The 14,369-nt window shown below is 41.5% G+C and overlaps 1 protein-coding gene and 1 pseudogene across 19 annotated transcripts in view; both read right to left on the reverse strand.

The window, feature by feature from the left end:
* The window catches only part of KIAA0825 (KIAA0825 ortholog), a 404,341-nt gene that overhangs the window by 207,487 nt on the left and 182,485 nt on the right, over positions 1 to 14,369 (reverse strand). For all 18 annotated transcript variants that reach the window (XR_014056215.1, XR_014056216.1, XR_014056218.1 and 15 more), the window contains one exon: positions 7,070 to 7,249. Coding sequence is in view for 10 of the 18 variants with exons in the window: in XM_081498685.1 (XP_081354811.1) it covers positions 7,070 to 7,249 (180 nt within the window). In the remaining 8 variants the exon portion in view is untranslated. The remainder of the gene's footprint in view (positions 1 to 7,069; positions 7,250 to 14,369) is intronic.
* On the reverse strand, positions 717 to 6,434 carry LOC145509590 (protein CFDP2 pseudogene; annotated as a pseudogene). Its single transcript, XR_014056224.1, has 2 exons — positions 2,004 to 6,434; positions 717 to 1,047 (listed from the first exon to the last, which is right to left on the reverse strand). The product of XR_014056224.1 is annotated as a protein CFDP2 pseudogene (transcript).

The following is a 14,369-nucleotide window of genomic DNA, read 5'->3' on the forward strand; positions in this document are numbered from 1 at the left end:
AATACTGGAGTGGGTTGCCATGCCCTCCTCCAGGGGATCTTCCCGACCCAGGGATCAAACCTGCATCTCCTGTGGCTCTTGCATTGCAGGCGATTCTTTACCACTGAGCCACCAGGGAAGCCCTCTTTAAAACTCAGTAATTATCCTCCAACTATAATAAATAAATTAATAAAAAAAAAAAGGAACAACAACAAAAAACTCAGTAAGACAATATAATTAATATATGAAGAAAAGTTGTAAACTGATATTTTACAAAAGAATTTTTTCAAATGACTGTTAAAATTATGAAGATGCGTTTGATGTCATTAATCACCAAGGAATTGTAAATTAAAATCACAATGAGATAATAGCATATACTCCTTAGAATGATTAAAAGCAAAAAGGCAATTCCAAGTGTTGGTGAGGGCACAGAGCAACCCAAACTCTTGCAAATAACTGGTGGGCATGTAAAAGGGCAGGATTACTTTGAAAAACAGTTTAGTAGTTTCTTATAAGGTTTAACTTACAGTGTGTGCTAAAAACACATATTTCTCTTAAAAGTAAAAGGGAGTTAAGGAATAGAGTGAAGCACAAAGTAACTTATGCTTTGATATTTTCATTTGCCCAACTAAATATTGTTGACCTACTTTGAGAGTACAGGCCTGCAATGATTGCTACCAAACCTATTTCTTATAGATTTGAAATGCCCACATGAGGTACCCAATTTAAGTGTTGGGTTTTTTTTTATAATTTTTATCTTTTGTAATCTTTTTTTAAATGGATATTTTCACTCTTGATCTTCCTCCCAGTTATGTTCATTCTAAGGAGTTATGTGTTGGATTCTAATTATTAAATCAGGTTATATATTTCATTACTGAATTCATACATTATGCATAAAGTAAATGTTTCAAAAAGTTTAGTCTAATAGGAAAAAATAAAGAGAAATAACATGGCCTGTGATCCAAAGTTCCATTCTTCTGTTCTGATTCTACAATTTAATCAGTGGACAATTTTAGGTAAGTCCCTTAACATCTCTTGCTGTGCTTAGTTGCTCAGCTGTGTCCGACTCTTTGCGACCCTACAGACTCTTGCTGCCAGGCTCCTCTGTCCATGGGGATTCTCCAGGCAAGAATACTGGAGTGGGTTGCCATGCCCTCCTCCAGGGGATCTTCCCAACCCAGGGATCGAACCCAGGTCTGCTGTATTGCAGGCAGATTATTTAGCATCTGAGCCACCAGCGAAGCCCAGGAAGACTAGAGTGGTTAGCCTGTCGCTTCTCCAGGAGATTTTCCCAACCCAGGAATCGAACCAGGTCTCCTGCATTGCAGGCGGATTCTTTTCCAGCTGATTTACAATGGAAGCCCAGCAATAAAATGAGGATACTGCCTTCTTCGTCTTCACCTTTATACTCTAAAGTGATAAGACTGTGATGTCTTATGGAAAAGCTATACAGAAATCATTGCGTGTTTCAAGAGGAAGAAAATAAACCAGTTTTTAAATAATGTACTCCAGTCAATCTGGATAAGTTAATAATATTTACTGAAGCATAGATCTATTAGTGGTAAAATGCAAATATTGTGGGATTATGATTATGTGTCTCAGCTATATTCCCTTGAAACCTGTTATTTTTCAAGTCAAACAGAAACCACAGTAAAAGACTTAGTTTTCTTATGAATTAGTGTGTCTTATTAGGGATTTTAAGATAACTGTAACTGGTAACAGAAGAATCGGAGACTTACAAAGATATAAATAAGAGAGGAAAAAAAGGCACAGTCCCTCATGACCACTGCGATGTCTTAGTTTCTTTCAATTCAATAAAGTCTACATCAGAAATAATGCTCTCTTGTGGCTCAGCTGGTAAAGAATCTGCCTGCAACGTGGGAGACCTGGGTTCGACCCCTGGATTGGGATGATCCCCTGGAGAAGGGAAAGGCTGCCCATTCCAGTATTCTGGCCTGGAGGATTCCATGGACTGTACAGTTCCTGGGGTCGCAAAGAGTCGGACACAACTGAGCGACTCTCACTTTGATTTTCACTTTAAACTACAAGACTGACTGTTTTTGGATAAAAAGAAAACAGTGAGGGGATACATGAAAACTAGAAAAGAAGGCTTTAAAAGGCGATAATTTAACGTTGATGGAGAAACAACCTGTACAAAGGCCAAGGATGTTTCACCACTTTGAAGTTCTGCCCCCTTTGAGCCCTCGACAAAATCTGGTCTCTATGAACATCTGCACTACCTGTTCCTATTCCAAGAGACTTTTCTGACCTGGGGAGGGTTTGCTCAACGTGTAGATGGAAGAGAAGACTAATTAGGGGCAAGGAGCAGTTTTGCTTTCTCAGGCCACCACCTAAAATCCATTGATCTCTTCTAAGTCATTTTCAATATAGTTTTTGCTGAGTGTCAGATGGTTCAAGAACTTAAGAATGGAAAGATAAATAATAGTTGAAGCAAGTGGGTCCCCAATTCTTTATAAGCTTGTGACGCAATTCAGTTCTTATCCTCACCAGAAACAACTCAAAACAACAGGGGGTGGAGGAGCTTTCAAGGTTGTTTTTCTTTCAGTTCAATAAAGTCTACATCAGAAATAATGCTCTCTTTTAAACTAGCAGACTGACCATTTCGGAGGTAAAAAGGAAACAGTGAGGGAATACATGAAAACTAGAAAATAAGACTTTAAAAGGAGATAATTATCACAGAGTCTTTAAGTGATAGAGGTGAGGTTTCGAAATCATTATATAGAGCTACATATTGCTACATTGCAGCAATAATGACCAAGAGAAGATGTAACATAATGACTTAAAAATAGTTAAAAGGATATTCAAGTAATGTCTGGAGGATAGCGAAAAAGTACAGGAAGAACGAAACCATGATTATGAGCCAGTTAGATTTTTTAACATGGATTCTAGTAAATATTTTATGGAAATGGTGGTTCCAAAACAGTGTATAAGAAAGCATATAGGCTGAAAACCAAATGTAAATGATATATATAGTTAATGGAGGGACAGGATAACCACGAAATCCTCATCCTTCATTTTCCCAAGACATTAAGTATAGAGATTTAAAGACAGAATATTAAGGCTCAAACAAATTGAGAATGTTTACACTGGTCCTGAAGGTGGGGTAGCCCATGAACACTTCCTATTCAGACATGTAATTCATTCTGACTTTACCAGCCACTCGAGCTGTGGGCAGAACAACACAGCTGGAGAAAACATAGCCCCCCCCCAAACAATGATAGGACTTAAATGTCTAGAGAGAGACACTAGGCTTGTCATAATAAATGCCATTTGCATATGAAGAAAATTGGCCAGCAGGTTTGTCCATCAGTTTGTTTAATAAGAGCATCTGAGAAGCACAAAGTATTTTTTTACATTTTACTAATTTCTTACAAGTTTAATAGCAAAACATAATCTGTTCAGTTCAGTTCAGTCGCTCAGTCGTGTCCGACTCTCTGCAACCCCATGAATTGCAGCACGCCAGGCCTCTCTGTCCATCACCAACTCCCGGAGTCTACCCAAACCCATGTTCATCGAGTCGGTGATGCCATCCAACCATCTCATCCTCTGTCGTCCCCTTCTCCTCCCGCCCCCAATCCTACCCAGCATTAGGGTCTTTTCCAATGAGTCAACCCTTCGCATGAGGTGGCCAAAGTATTGGAGCTTCAGCTTCAACATCAGACCTTCCAATGAACACCCAGGATTGATCTCTTTTAGGATGGATTGATTGGATCTCCTTGCAGTCCAAGGGACTCTCAAGAGTCTTCTCCAACACCACAGTTCAAAAGAATCAATTCTGCAGCGCTCAGCTTTCTTCACCGTCCAACTCTCACATGCATACATGACCACTGGAAAAACCATAGCCTTGACTAGACGGACTTTTGTTGGCAAAGTAATGTCTCTGCTTTTAAACATGCTATCTAGGTTGGCCATAACCTTCCTTCCAAGGAGTAAGCGTCTTTTAATTTCATGGCTGCAGTCACCATCAGCAGTGATTCTGGAGCCCAAAAAAGTCAAGTCTGACACTGTTTCCACTGTTTCCCCATCTATTTCCCATGGAGTGATGGGACCAGATGCCATGATCTTAGTTTTCTGAACGTTGAGCTTTTAGCCAACTTTTTCACTCTCCTCCTTCACCTTCATCAAGAGGCTCTTTAGTTCTTCTTCACTTTCTGCCATAAGGGTGGTGTCATCCGCATATCTGAGGTTATTGATAATTCTCCCGGCAATCTTGATTCCAGCTTGTGTTTCTTCCAGCCCAGCGTTTCTCATGATGTACTCTGCATAGAAGTTAAATAAGCAGGGTGACAATATACAGCCTTGACGTACTCCTTTTCCTATTTGGAACCAGTCTGATGTTCCATGTCCAGTTCTAACTGTTGCTTCCTGACCTGCATACAGGTTTCTCAAGAGACAGGTCAGATGGTCTGGTATTCCCATCTCTTTCAGAATTTTCCACAGTTTATTGTGATCCACACAGTCAAAGGCTTTGGCATAGTTAATAAAGCAGAAATAGATGTTTTTCTGGAACTCTCTTGCTTTTTCGATGATCCAGTGGATATTGGCAAATTGATCTCTAGTTCCTCTGCCTTTTCTAAAACCAGCTTGAACATCTGGAAGTTCACGGTTCACATATTGCTGAAGCCTGGCTTGGAGAATTTTGAGCATTACTTTACTAGCATGTGAGATGAGTGCAATTGTGCGGTAGTTTGAGCATTCTTTGGCATTGCCTTTCTTTGGGATTGGAACGAAAACTGACCTTTTCCAGTCCTGTGGCCTCTGCTGAGTTTTCCAAATTTGCTGGCATATTGAGTGCAGCACTTTCACAGCATCACCCTTGAGGATTTGAAATAGCTCAACTGGAATTCCATCACCTACACTAGCTTTGTTCGTAGTGATGCTTTCTAAGGCCTACTTGACTTCACATTCCAGGATGTCTGGCTCTAGGTGAGTGATCACACCATCGTGATTATCTGGGTCGTGAAGATCTTTTTTGTACAGTTCTTCTGTGTATTCTTGCCACCTCTTCTTAATATCTTCTGCTTCTGTTAGGTCCATACCATTTCTGTCCTTTATCGAGCCTATCTTTGCATGAAATGTTCCTTTGGTATCTCTAATTTTCTTGAAGAGGTCTCTAGTCTTTCCCAATCTGTCGTTTTCCTCTATTTGTTTGCACTGATCGCTGAGGAAGGCTTTCTTATCTCTCCTTGCTATTCTTTGGAACTCTGCATTCAGATGAGAATATCTTTCCTTTTCTCCTTTGCTTTTCGCTTCTCTTCTCTTCCCAGCTATCTGTAAGGCCTCCTCAGACAGCCATTTTGCTTTTTTGCATTTCTTTTCCGTGGGGATTTTCTTGATCCCTGTCTCCTGTACAATGTCACGAACCTCTGTCCATAGTTCATCAGGCACTCTGTCTATCAGGTCTAGTCCGTTAAATCTATTTGTCACTTCCACTGTATACTCATAAGGGATCTGATCTAGGTCATACCTGAATGGTCTAGTGGTTTTCCCTACTTTCTTCAATTTAAGTCTGACTTTGGCAATAAGCAGTTCATGATCTGAGCCACAGTCTGCTCCTGGTCTTGTTTTTGCTGACTGTATAGAGCTTCTCCATCTTTGGCTGCAAAGAATATAATCAATCTGATTTCGGTGTTGACCATCTGGTGATGTCCACGTGTAGAGTCTTCTCTTGTGTTGTTGGAATAAGGTGTTTGCTATTACCAGTGCATTCTCGTGGCAAAAGTCTATTAGCCTTTGCCCTGCTTCATTCTGTACTCGAAGGCCAAACTTGCCTGTTACGCCAGGTGTTTCTAGACTTCCTACTTTTGCATTCCAGTCCCCTATAATGAAAAGGACATCTTTTTTGGGTGTTAGTTCTAGAAGGTCTTGTAGGTCTTCATAGAACCGTTCAACTTCAGCTTCTTCGGCGTTACTGGTCGGGGCATAGACTTGGATTACCGTGATATTGAATGGTTTGCCTTGGAAACGAACAGAGATCATTCTGTCGTTTTTGAGATTGCATCCAAGTACTGCATTTCGGACTCTTTTGTTGACCATGATGGCTACTCCATTTCTTCTAAGAGATTCTTGCCCACAGTAGTAGATATAATGGTCATCTGAGTTAAATTCACCCATTCCAGTCCATCTTAGTTCGCTGATTCCTAGAATGTCAACGTTCATTCTTGCCATCTCCTGTTTGACCACTTCCAGTTTGCCTTGATTCATGGACCTAACATTCCAGGTTCCTATGCAATATTGCTCTTTACAGCATCGGACTTTGCGTCTATCACCAGTCACATCCACAGTTGGGTATCGTTTTTGCTTTGGCTCCATCCCATCATTCTTTCTGGAGTTATTTCTCCACTGATCTCCATTAGCATATTGTGTTAAATTTTTAATAAAAAAAGAAAATCCGCATAATTTCTAGGTAATAATTTCCCCCCTCAACTTCCCCCTCACCTTGTCCCAAGTATGTTAAATTTTGATGGGAACTAATGGTTAATGATTCCCCAAAGTAGCCTGTATACTGAAAAAAATGTAAGATAACCTTTTACAAAGAACTGATTCAGCAAAACTGACATCAATAAACTTTTTAAAATGTCTTTAAAGATATATTTGAGTATCTTTAAGAAGTAAGCCAGAAAGAAAAACAACAATACAGTATACTAATGCATATATATGGAATTTGAAAGATGGTAACGATAACCCTATGTGCGAGACAGAATAAGAGACACAGATGCATAGAACAATTTTATGGACTCTGAGGGAGAAGGTAAGGGTGGGACGTTCTGGGAGAATAGCATTGAAACATGTATATTATCATATGTGAAACTGAACACCATTCCATGTTCGATGCATGAGACAAATGCTCAGGGCAGGGGCAATGGGATGACCCAGAGGGATGGGATGGGGAGGGAGGTGGGTGGGGGGTCCAGGAAGGGGAACACATGTAAACCCATGGCTGATTCATGTCAATGTATGGCAAAAACTATTACAATATTGTAAAGTAATTAGCCCCCAACTAAAATAAATAAATTTATTAAAAAAAAAAAAAAAAACACTTCTTTTACAAATAGTAACTTTCTCATACCTGGAATGTTACAAAACAAGTCCCATAATTGTTCTTCTTCCATGTAACTCACAAAGACATTTCCAAATGTTTGTGGAGAGAAGGTGCAGTGGTACAATACTTGAAAGATAGCTTCTATCAAACTGGATCCTTGGTTCAGATTATTTTCTGTACTGGAAACTTGTTCTTGAAAGGTACATTCTTGAAAAGAATAAAAATGATTTAGTAAGGTAGGTATCAATGAATATGATTACATTCCTATTACTAACATGAGCATAACAGTTTAAACATGTGTTTGATTATTATTTGCATAATAGGAGAAATGCCATATTCTTTGAGATCGAAGGTCCATTCCCCAACTGGCTCCAAACACAATATACTTTGAGAGAATCATGGATATTTGTTGGGGTAAAGCTGTGAGAAGGACCACGTGACATCGTGTCAAAGGGCAACACTTGCTTATTTTTATGTCAGAATTCTTCATCCTGTTAAACTTTTCTTGATTTCTTTTTTCATTTAAAAGTAACACACATTCATTCTAGAAACTGTAAAAAATTCAGACTAAGAAACTAAGAAAACTAAAAGTGCACCAAATCCTACCAACCAGTGATAGTTACCATATTTGGTGCAGTATTTCATTCATATTATATATAAATATACACTATATATGTATGTGTGTGTGTGTGTGTGTGTGTGTGTGTAACTTGAACACCAAACACACCAAACAGAATTATTTTATATACTCCTTATTATTGAAAATCAACTTATAACTAGTTGAATCTTTGTATCTCTCTTTGGGATTTTTGTTCTGAACATTATATACCCTTTATGCAGAACATAAATTTCATAGAAAATTCAGTTATAGTGTTCTCAGTATTATGCTATCAATCCTACAAATAAATTTATAAATGTTTGTCAAACCCATAGCTTCCTGTCATTTCAGAATGAAGAGGTTTCTCAGCTTGTTTCTCAATAAAATCAAACAGGAATTCCAACAAAGACAGATTCATTTTAATCGCCCTTTTTAGTCCTCCTTCGGCTCCATTACTACTCTTCAAAGATCAGTTCCTCTGCTGTTGCATATACAGGTAAGACTGAAAAGGAGAAATAATTTCTCTCTTGTTTAGATAATTAGCATGCCATGTCCAGTATCATATGTAAAAGTATTTTTGAGTTAAAGATAATAGTGAGTCACAATGCTTCTCATAATTTAAATATATTGAAAAAACACAATCTAGATCATTTTGGAATAAGTACATTCATTTTCTTGCTCATTTGGAAGCTCATCACTTCTATCGTTCTTCTTGATAATTTTATTTCTGTGATTTGATTTTCATGATCTAGAGAGTCTTCCCTTAGGATTTTTGCTGGAACTATTGATAAAATGGTGTCCTCTTTCTTCTGGGGCTGCTAAGATGGTAGTAAATAGGCTGGAAGTTACTAATGTCCATTTTGGGGAGAACTTCACTGAGAACCCATCACTTCATGGCAAATAGATAGGGAAACAGTGGAAACAGTGGCAGACTTTATTTTTGGGGGCTCCAAAATCACTGCAGATGGTGATTGCAGCCATGAAATTAAAAGATGCTTACTCCTTGGAAGGAAAGTTATGACAGAACTACACAGCATATTAAAAAGCAGAGACATTACTTTGCCAACAAAGGTCCATCTAGTCAAGGCTACGGTTTTTCCAGTAGTCATGTATGGATGTGAGAGTTGGACTGTGAAGAAAGCTGAGCATGGAAGAATTGATGCTTTTGAACTGTGGTGTTGGAAAAGACTCTTGAGAGTCCCTTGGACTGCAAGGAGATCCAACCAGTCCATCCTAAAGGAGATCAGTCCTGGGCGTTCATTGATCACCGACTCAATGGACATGAGTTTGGGCAAACTCTGGGAGTTGGTGATGGACAGGGAGGCCTGGCGTGCTGCGATCACCTTAAGTCTAACTGCTTTAAGTATAAGACACTGGAAATACAGAGGATGGTGCCTTACATTTGGGAAGGGAACACGGAGAACTCATGGAGAAGATCATGTCTCAGCAGAGTCTTTAAGGGGGAGTAGCAATTTATTGGCATGACAAGGTTGAGATGGGGAAGGTACTTTCCAAGAAGACAGGAGAGTTGGTGCAGTGGTGAGAAGACAGGTAGCTGCTGGCGGGGAGGCACGGCTGAAGTGTGAATGGTGGGAGGGGAGTGGAGGCAAAACTGGACAATCAGCACAGCCTGAAAAATCTAAGGCCCCGTGATTCACGCACTGACAATACAGATGGAGAAAGGGGGATGGATATGAGGAATATTATAATAAAAATAATGAGGTGCATTACCATTGTTGCTATTGCCATCTAAATGTGTCAAGATATGTCAATGGATATTTTCTATTTCTATTTTCCCTTGCCTTGAAGAAAGTAGTCAGCTTCTGTTTACTTGCCTCAGGGATTTTTGCTATTTGGAAAGCACAAACAGACTGGTCAGTTGCCCTCCTAGATTTGAAAAAAAAAAAACAACAACGAAGAATAAAAGAAACAAAAGCTAAGTCCATTGAATAGTTATTAGTTTGAACTAAATGAAAAAAGCCATTTTTATGACCCAAAGTATTGGTACAGCCAGATGATACAAAAGTGGAATCATATGTGTCTGACAGGGGACAGGGGTAACAGTCAGGAGAGAAGAGACCTTTGGCATTGGAGAGTGATGTCTAGGGCTGCAAGGACTTTGCTGGATGGCAGTGCACAGCAAGGCTTGTCTGGGGGAGGCAAGGAGGGACCCTGGATCCTTGACATGGGTTCTCAGTCTCATCAAAGGTTTCAAACCACACCTGACTGCTGTGCTTGGCAGGAGTGCTTGGAGAGGAAATAAAAAAGGGTACCTGTGCAATAACCAGAGTGACCAGATAATTGAAGATTGATAACAGTCTCACAGGGACTTCTGTACAAAGTCCTACCAGCCAGGCAGTTGGGGCTCAGAATCTTCATAAAACTGATTTGAAGACAAAAAATGGCTTGGATATTCCTTGTGTATCTGAGTTTATGAATTGAGATTTACACCAACTCCATAAAAGCAGAGTTACTACCCACAAGGTACACTATGCTGAACATCACATGAGCTATTTTATGTCTAATTTCATCCTCATAATATTCTAAAGAGCCTCCTGATGGAGGCAAAAGCAGAGAGGGAAAAAGCTGGCTTAAAACTCAACATTCAAAAAACAGATCATCCGGCTCCATCACTTCATGGCAAATAGAAGCAGAAAAGTGGAAGCAGTGACAGATTTTCTTGGGCTCCAAAATCACTGTGGCTGGTGACTGTAGCCATGAAATTAAGAGACACCTGCCCCTTGGAAGAAAAGCTAAGAAAAACCTAGACAGTGTATTAAAAAGCAGAGACATCACTTTGCCAACAAAGGTCCATGTAGTCAAAGCTATTGTTTTTCCAGTGGTCATATATGGATAGGGCTTCCCCGGTGGCTCAGATGGTAAAGAATCAACCTGTAATACAGGAGACCTGGATTCAATTCCTGGGTTGGGAAGATCCCTTGGAGAAGGGAATGGCTACCTACTCCAGTATTCTGGCCTGGAGAATTCCATGGACAGAGGAGCCTGGCAGGCTATAGTCCATGGGATCGCAAAGAGTCGGACACGACTGAGCAACTTTCATTTGTACAGATATGACAGTTGTACCAGAAAGAAGGCTGAGCACTGAAGAATTGATGCTTTCGAATTGTGGGACTGGAGAAGTCTCTTGAGAGTCCCTTGGTCAGCAAGGAGATCAAACCAGTCAATCCTAAAGTAAATCGACCCTGAATATTTATTGGAAAGACTGATGCTGAAACTGAAGCACCATCTGATGTGAAGAGCCAACTTATTGGAAAAGACCCCAACGCTGGGAAAGATTGAGGGCAAAAGGAGAACGGGGTGACAGAGGATGAGATGGTTGGATGGCATCATCGACTCAATGGACATGAGTTTGAACAAACTCCAGGAGATAGTGAAGGACAGGGAAGTCTGGTGTGCTGCAGTCCATGGGGTTGCAGAGAGTCAGTCACGACTTGGTGACTGAACAACAGTGGGAGTTGGGGCTGGGGGGTCCCTTAGAATCTTGGCCTAAGCCTTCTTCCAGCCTCACAGCTTTACACCTGGCTTAGTAATTCTGTTATCCTTTCATTTCAAAGATCCTTTTTATGTACAAGTTTCCAGTTCTCCATCTCTGGCTCTGATCTTTCTCTTTCATTCTCTTTGCTGTGGTTTCTATTTTTGTCTAGGACACCACTATTGTCTGTTCATCCCCAGGCTCAATGCCTTAGCAATTTTCATCCCTTCTCTAAATTGTTAGACGTAATGAAATAACTGGTCCTTGCCCCCATCCCCCTTTCCATAATGTATCAAAGGTTGATTTGTTCTTCCATTGAGTCCCTTCTTCTCTGTTCCTAATGTAGGGGAGCAGAATTTGCCACCCGAAGGCGTGTCTCTTTGATATATTAATTATTTTAAGCTGATTAGTTTTTAAGAAACAGCATACAAGGCAAAAACTGTGAAAACCAAGTAGGAGTTACCCTTACGTAAGAAACAATCGATTTGTAAGGGAAATCTCCATCTGTTAAGGGAGTCTTCCTTGTACCTGGAAGAGGAGAATGACCAACTCTCTAGAAACTCTAATCAATGGAAAAGGCACTGACTTAAACTGGGGTAATGGCCTTACCCTGATCAACTTTGCTTCTGCCGGTAACCTCCCTTAACTGACTCTCCCCACCCTCAACATCCTCTTCTATCTTTAGCTGAGGGTGGTATCAAATCTGCCTGCAGTGCAGGAGACCCAGGTTCAATCCCTGGGTCAGGAAGATCCCCTGGAGAAGGAAATGGCAACCCATTCCAGTATTCTTGCCTGGAAAGCCCCATGGACAGAGGAGCCTGGGGGGCTACAGTCCATGGGGTTGCAAGAGCTGTACATGACTTAGCAGCTAAACCACTAAGGGTGGTATTTAACCTGAGAGTTTCGGCCATTTTTAACCTCTCTAGGTGACTCAGATGGTAAAGAATCTGCCTGCAGTGCAGGAGACATAGGTTCGATCTCTGGGTTAGGAAGATCCCCTGGAGAAGGAAATGGCAACGCACTCCAGTATTCTTGCCTGGAGAATGCCATGGATAGAGGACCCTGGTGGGCTACAGTCCACGGGGTTGCAAAGAGTTGGAAACGACTGAGTGACTAACGTTAACTTCGGCCATTTAGGCGAGTTACTCAGTTTTTCTGGGTGGGTGGGTGGGTGAGAGTGTCACCCAATCATGTCTGACTCTTTGTGACTTCAGGGACTGTAGCCTGCCAGGATCCTCTGTCTATGGAATTTTCCTGGCAAGAATACAGGAGTCGGTTGCCATTTCCTTCTCCGGGGGATCTTTCTAACCCAGGGATCGAACCAGAGTCTCCTGTGTCTCCTGCATTGGCAAGCGGATTCTTTACCACTGGGCCACCTGGGAAGCCTGTCTCCATTTTTGTTTGTCTCCTGTTGATCTCCAGTATGTTTCCTGGGCTTGCCAGAAAAATGCAGAAGGGTAGAAGCAAGTGTCTTCCTCCCTGATAGGAGAGACAAGACAGAGCTGGATTGGCTTGTGCGGTCTGCCCACAGGGGGTGCATTCTGGCCCATGCCCCCTCTGGTAACTTCCCTCTGTTAAGGCTGTGCCGCAGCAAGGGAGTCCTGTGGTCTTTGGCTCTCTTGGTGATTGGGGGTGGGGAGTGGAAAGCTGGGACCTTTGGAGGGATAAAGGGATCAGCTCAATCATGGAGTAGTGTTGGCAAGTCACATATTTGAAAGCGTATTCTCTGACCCAGGTTTTGCCAACAATAAAGCTGCTCTTTCGAATTCCGTCTGCCTTCTCCTTTACCTATCAAATGGTTTCTATATTACATAAACAAATAAAAGATCTGGGAACAGATTGTCTTTTCAATAACACTGAAGGGCCCTTTCCGCTGCAGACGTTATTTTAAACTCCTTGTGAGAAGTAAACTTGTTAGTGCTTCAGAGGAAGGGTGGTGTTAGGAGAAGAACTGGACCACCAACCCATCGGGAGACTGTGTTTACTGCTAAGAAAGATTTACACATGCATGATGCCCCAGCACTTTGCTTTCCAAGACTGCTTAATTTTTACTTTCCACAAGAATGTTGTTAATGACAAGCTCCTGCTGAGTCACTAAATGGATTTGGCAGTAATGTTGTGAGAGAGTGTGCCATGAGCTCGGGATTGGATTTACCAGACACTCAGGAGCATCCCCAACCAAGGGAAAAGACAGAAAGACTCACATTAGACATAGGGATGAGCCAGAAAGCGCACAGACAGAAAATGCAGCGTATAAAACAAGGACCCAAAACCTAAGACACCAGGCCAGTCAATTAACACCAGAGAAAAAGGGGGTGGAGCACCACATGAACATTGGTTTAGGGAAGCACTACATTTGAATGTCACAGCCTAGATCACTATGAAAATTAACAGCAATAAAACTGAAAAAGCGAGTGAAGTCACTCAGTCGTGTCCGACTCTTTGCGACCCCATGGACTGTAGCCTACCAGGCTCCTCCATCCATGGGATTTTCCAGGCAAGAATATTGAAGTGGGTTGCCATTTCTTTCTCCAAAACCTGAAAAATGACTTGTTTTAAAACGAGCTTTGAAAATCTTACAGTTTGTTATATAAAAGGCTAACAGTAGGTATAAAGACCTCTGTTGGGCTGTACCCCACAGGTCTACAAGGCCTGTACTTGCCCAGCTTCAAGGCCAAAGAGCCAGGAGTCAGAGACAGAAACATCAGTGATTTAATGCAGTGGTCCTTAACCTTTCTGGCACTGGTGTGGAGTGCCAAAAACTGCAGCTGGAGCCCGGGGCAAGTAGGTAGGAAGGTCAGTCCTGTGCACAGGGTTTAGGGGAAGCAAGCACTGGCTGGGCAGGGGAAGAAAGCACAGAGCAAGAGAATAGCCATCGTGAGTGGCCTGACCCACAACCTGCCAATTATTCACGAGCTTCCATAAACATGACTTATTACTTTCCCCCCGCCCAACTTACGCTTCCCTGGTGGCTCAGCTGGTAAAGAATCCGCCTGCCACGTGGGAGACCTGGGTTCAATCCCTGGGTTGGGAAGATCCCCTGAAGAAGGGGAAAAGCTACCCACTCTAGTATTCTGGCCTGGGGAATTCCATGTACAGTCCATGGGGGTCACAAAGAGTCAGACACAACTGAGCAACTTTCACTTTCACCCCAAATTACTCTGATAAAATTTGAAATCTTAAAAAAGACATCTGAGGAAATGGAACTTAATATATGAAGACCAAAAACAGCATTC

This window comes from Giraffa tippelskirchi, chromosome 6 (genome assembly GCF_054371585.1).
Source record: "Giraffa tippelskirchi isolate mGirTip1 chromosome 6, T2T-mGirTip1v1.2.pri, whole genome shotgun sequence".
In the NCBI taxonomy this organism is placed as follows: domain Eukaryota; kingdom Metazoa; phylum Chordata; class Mammalia; order Artiodactyla; family Giraffidae; genus Giraffa; species Giraffa tippelskirchi.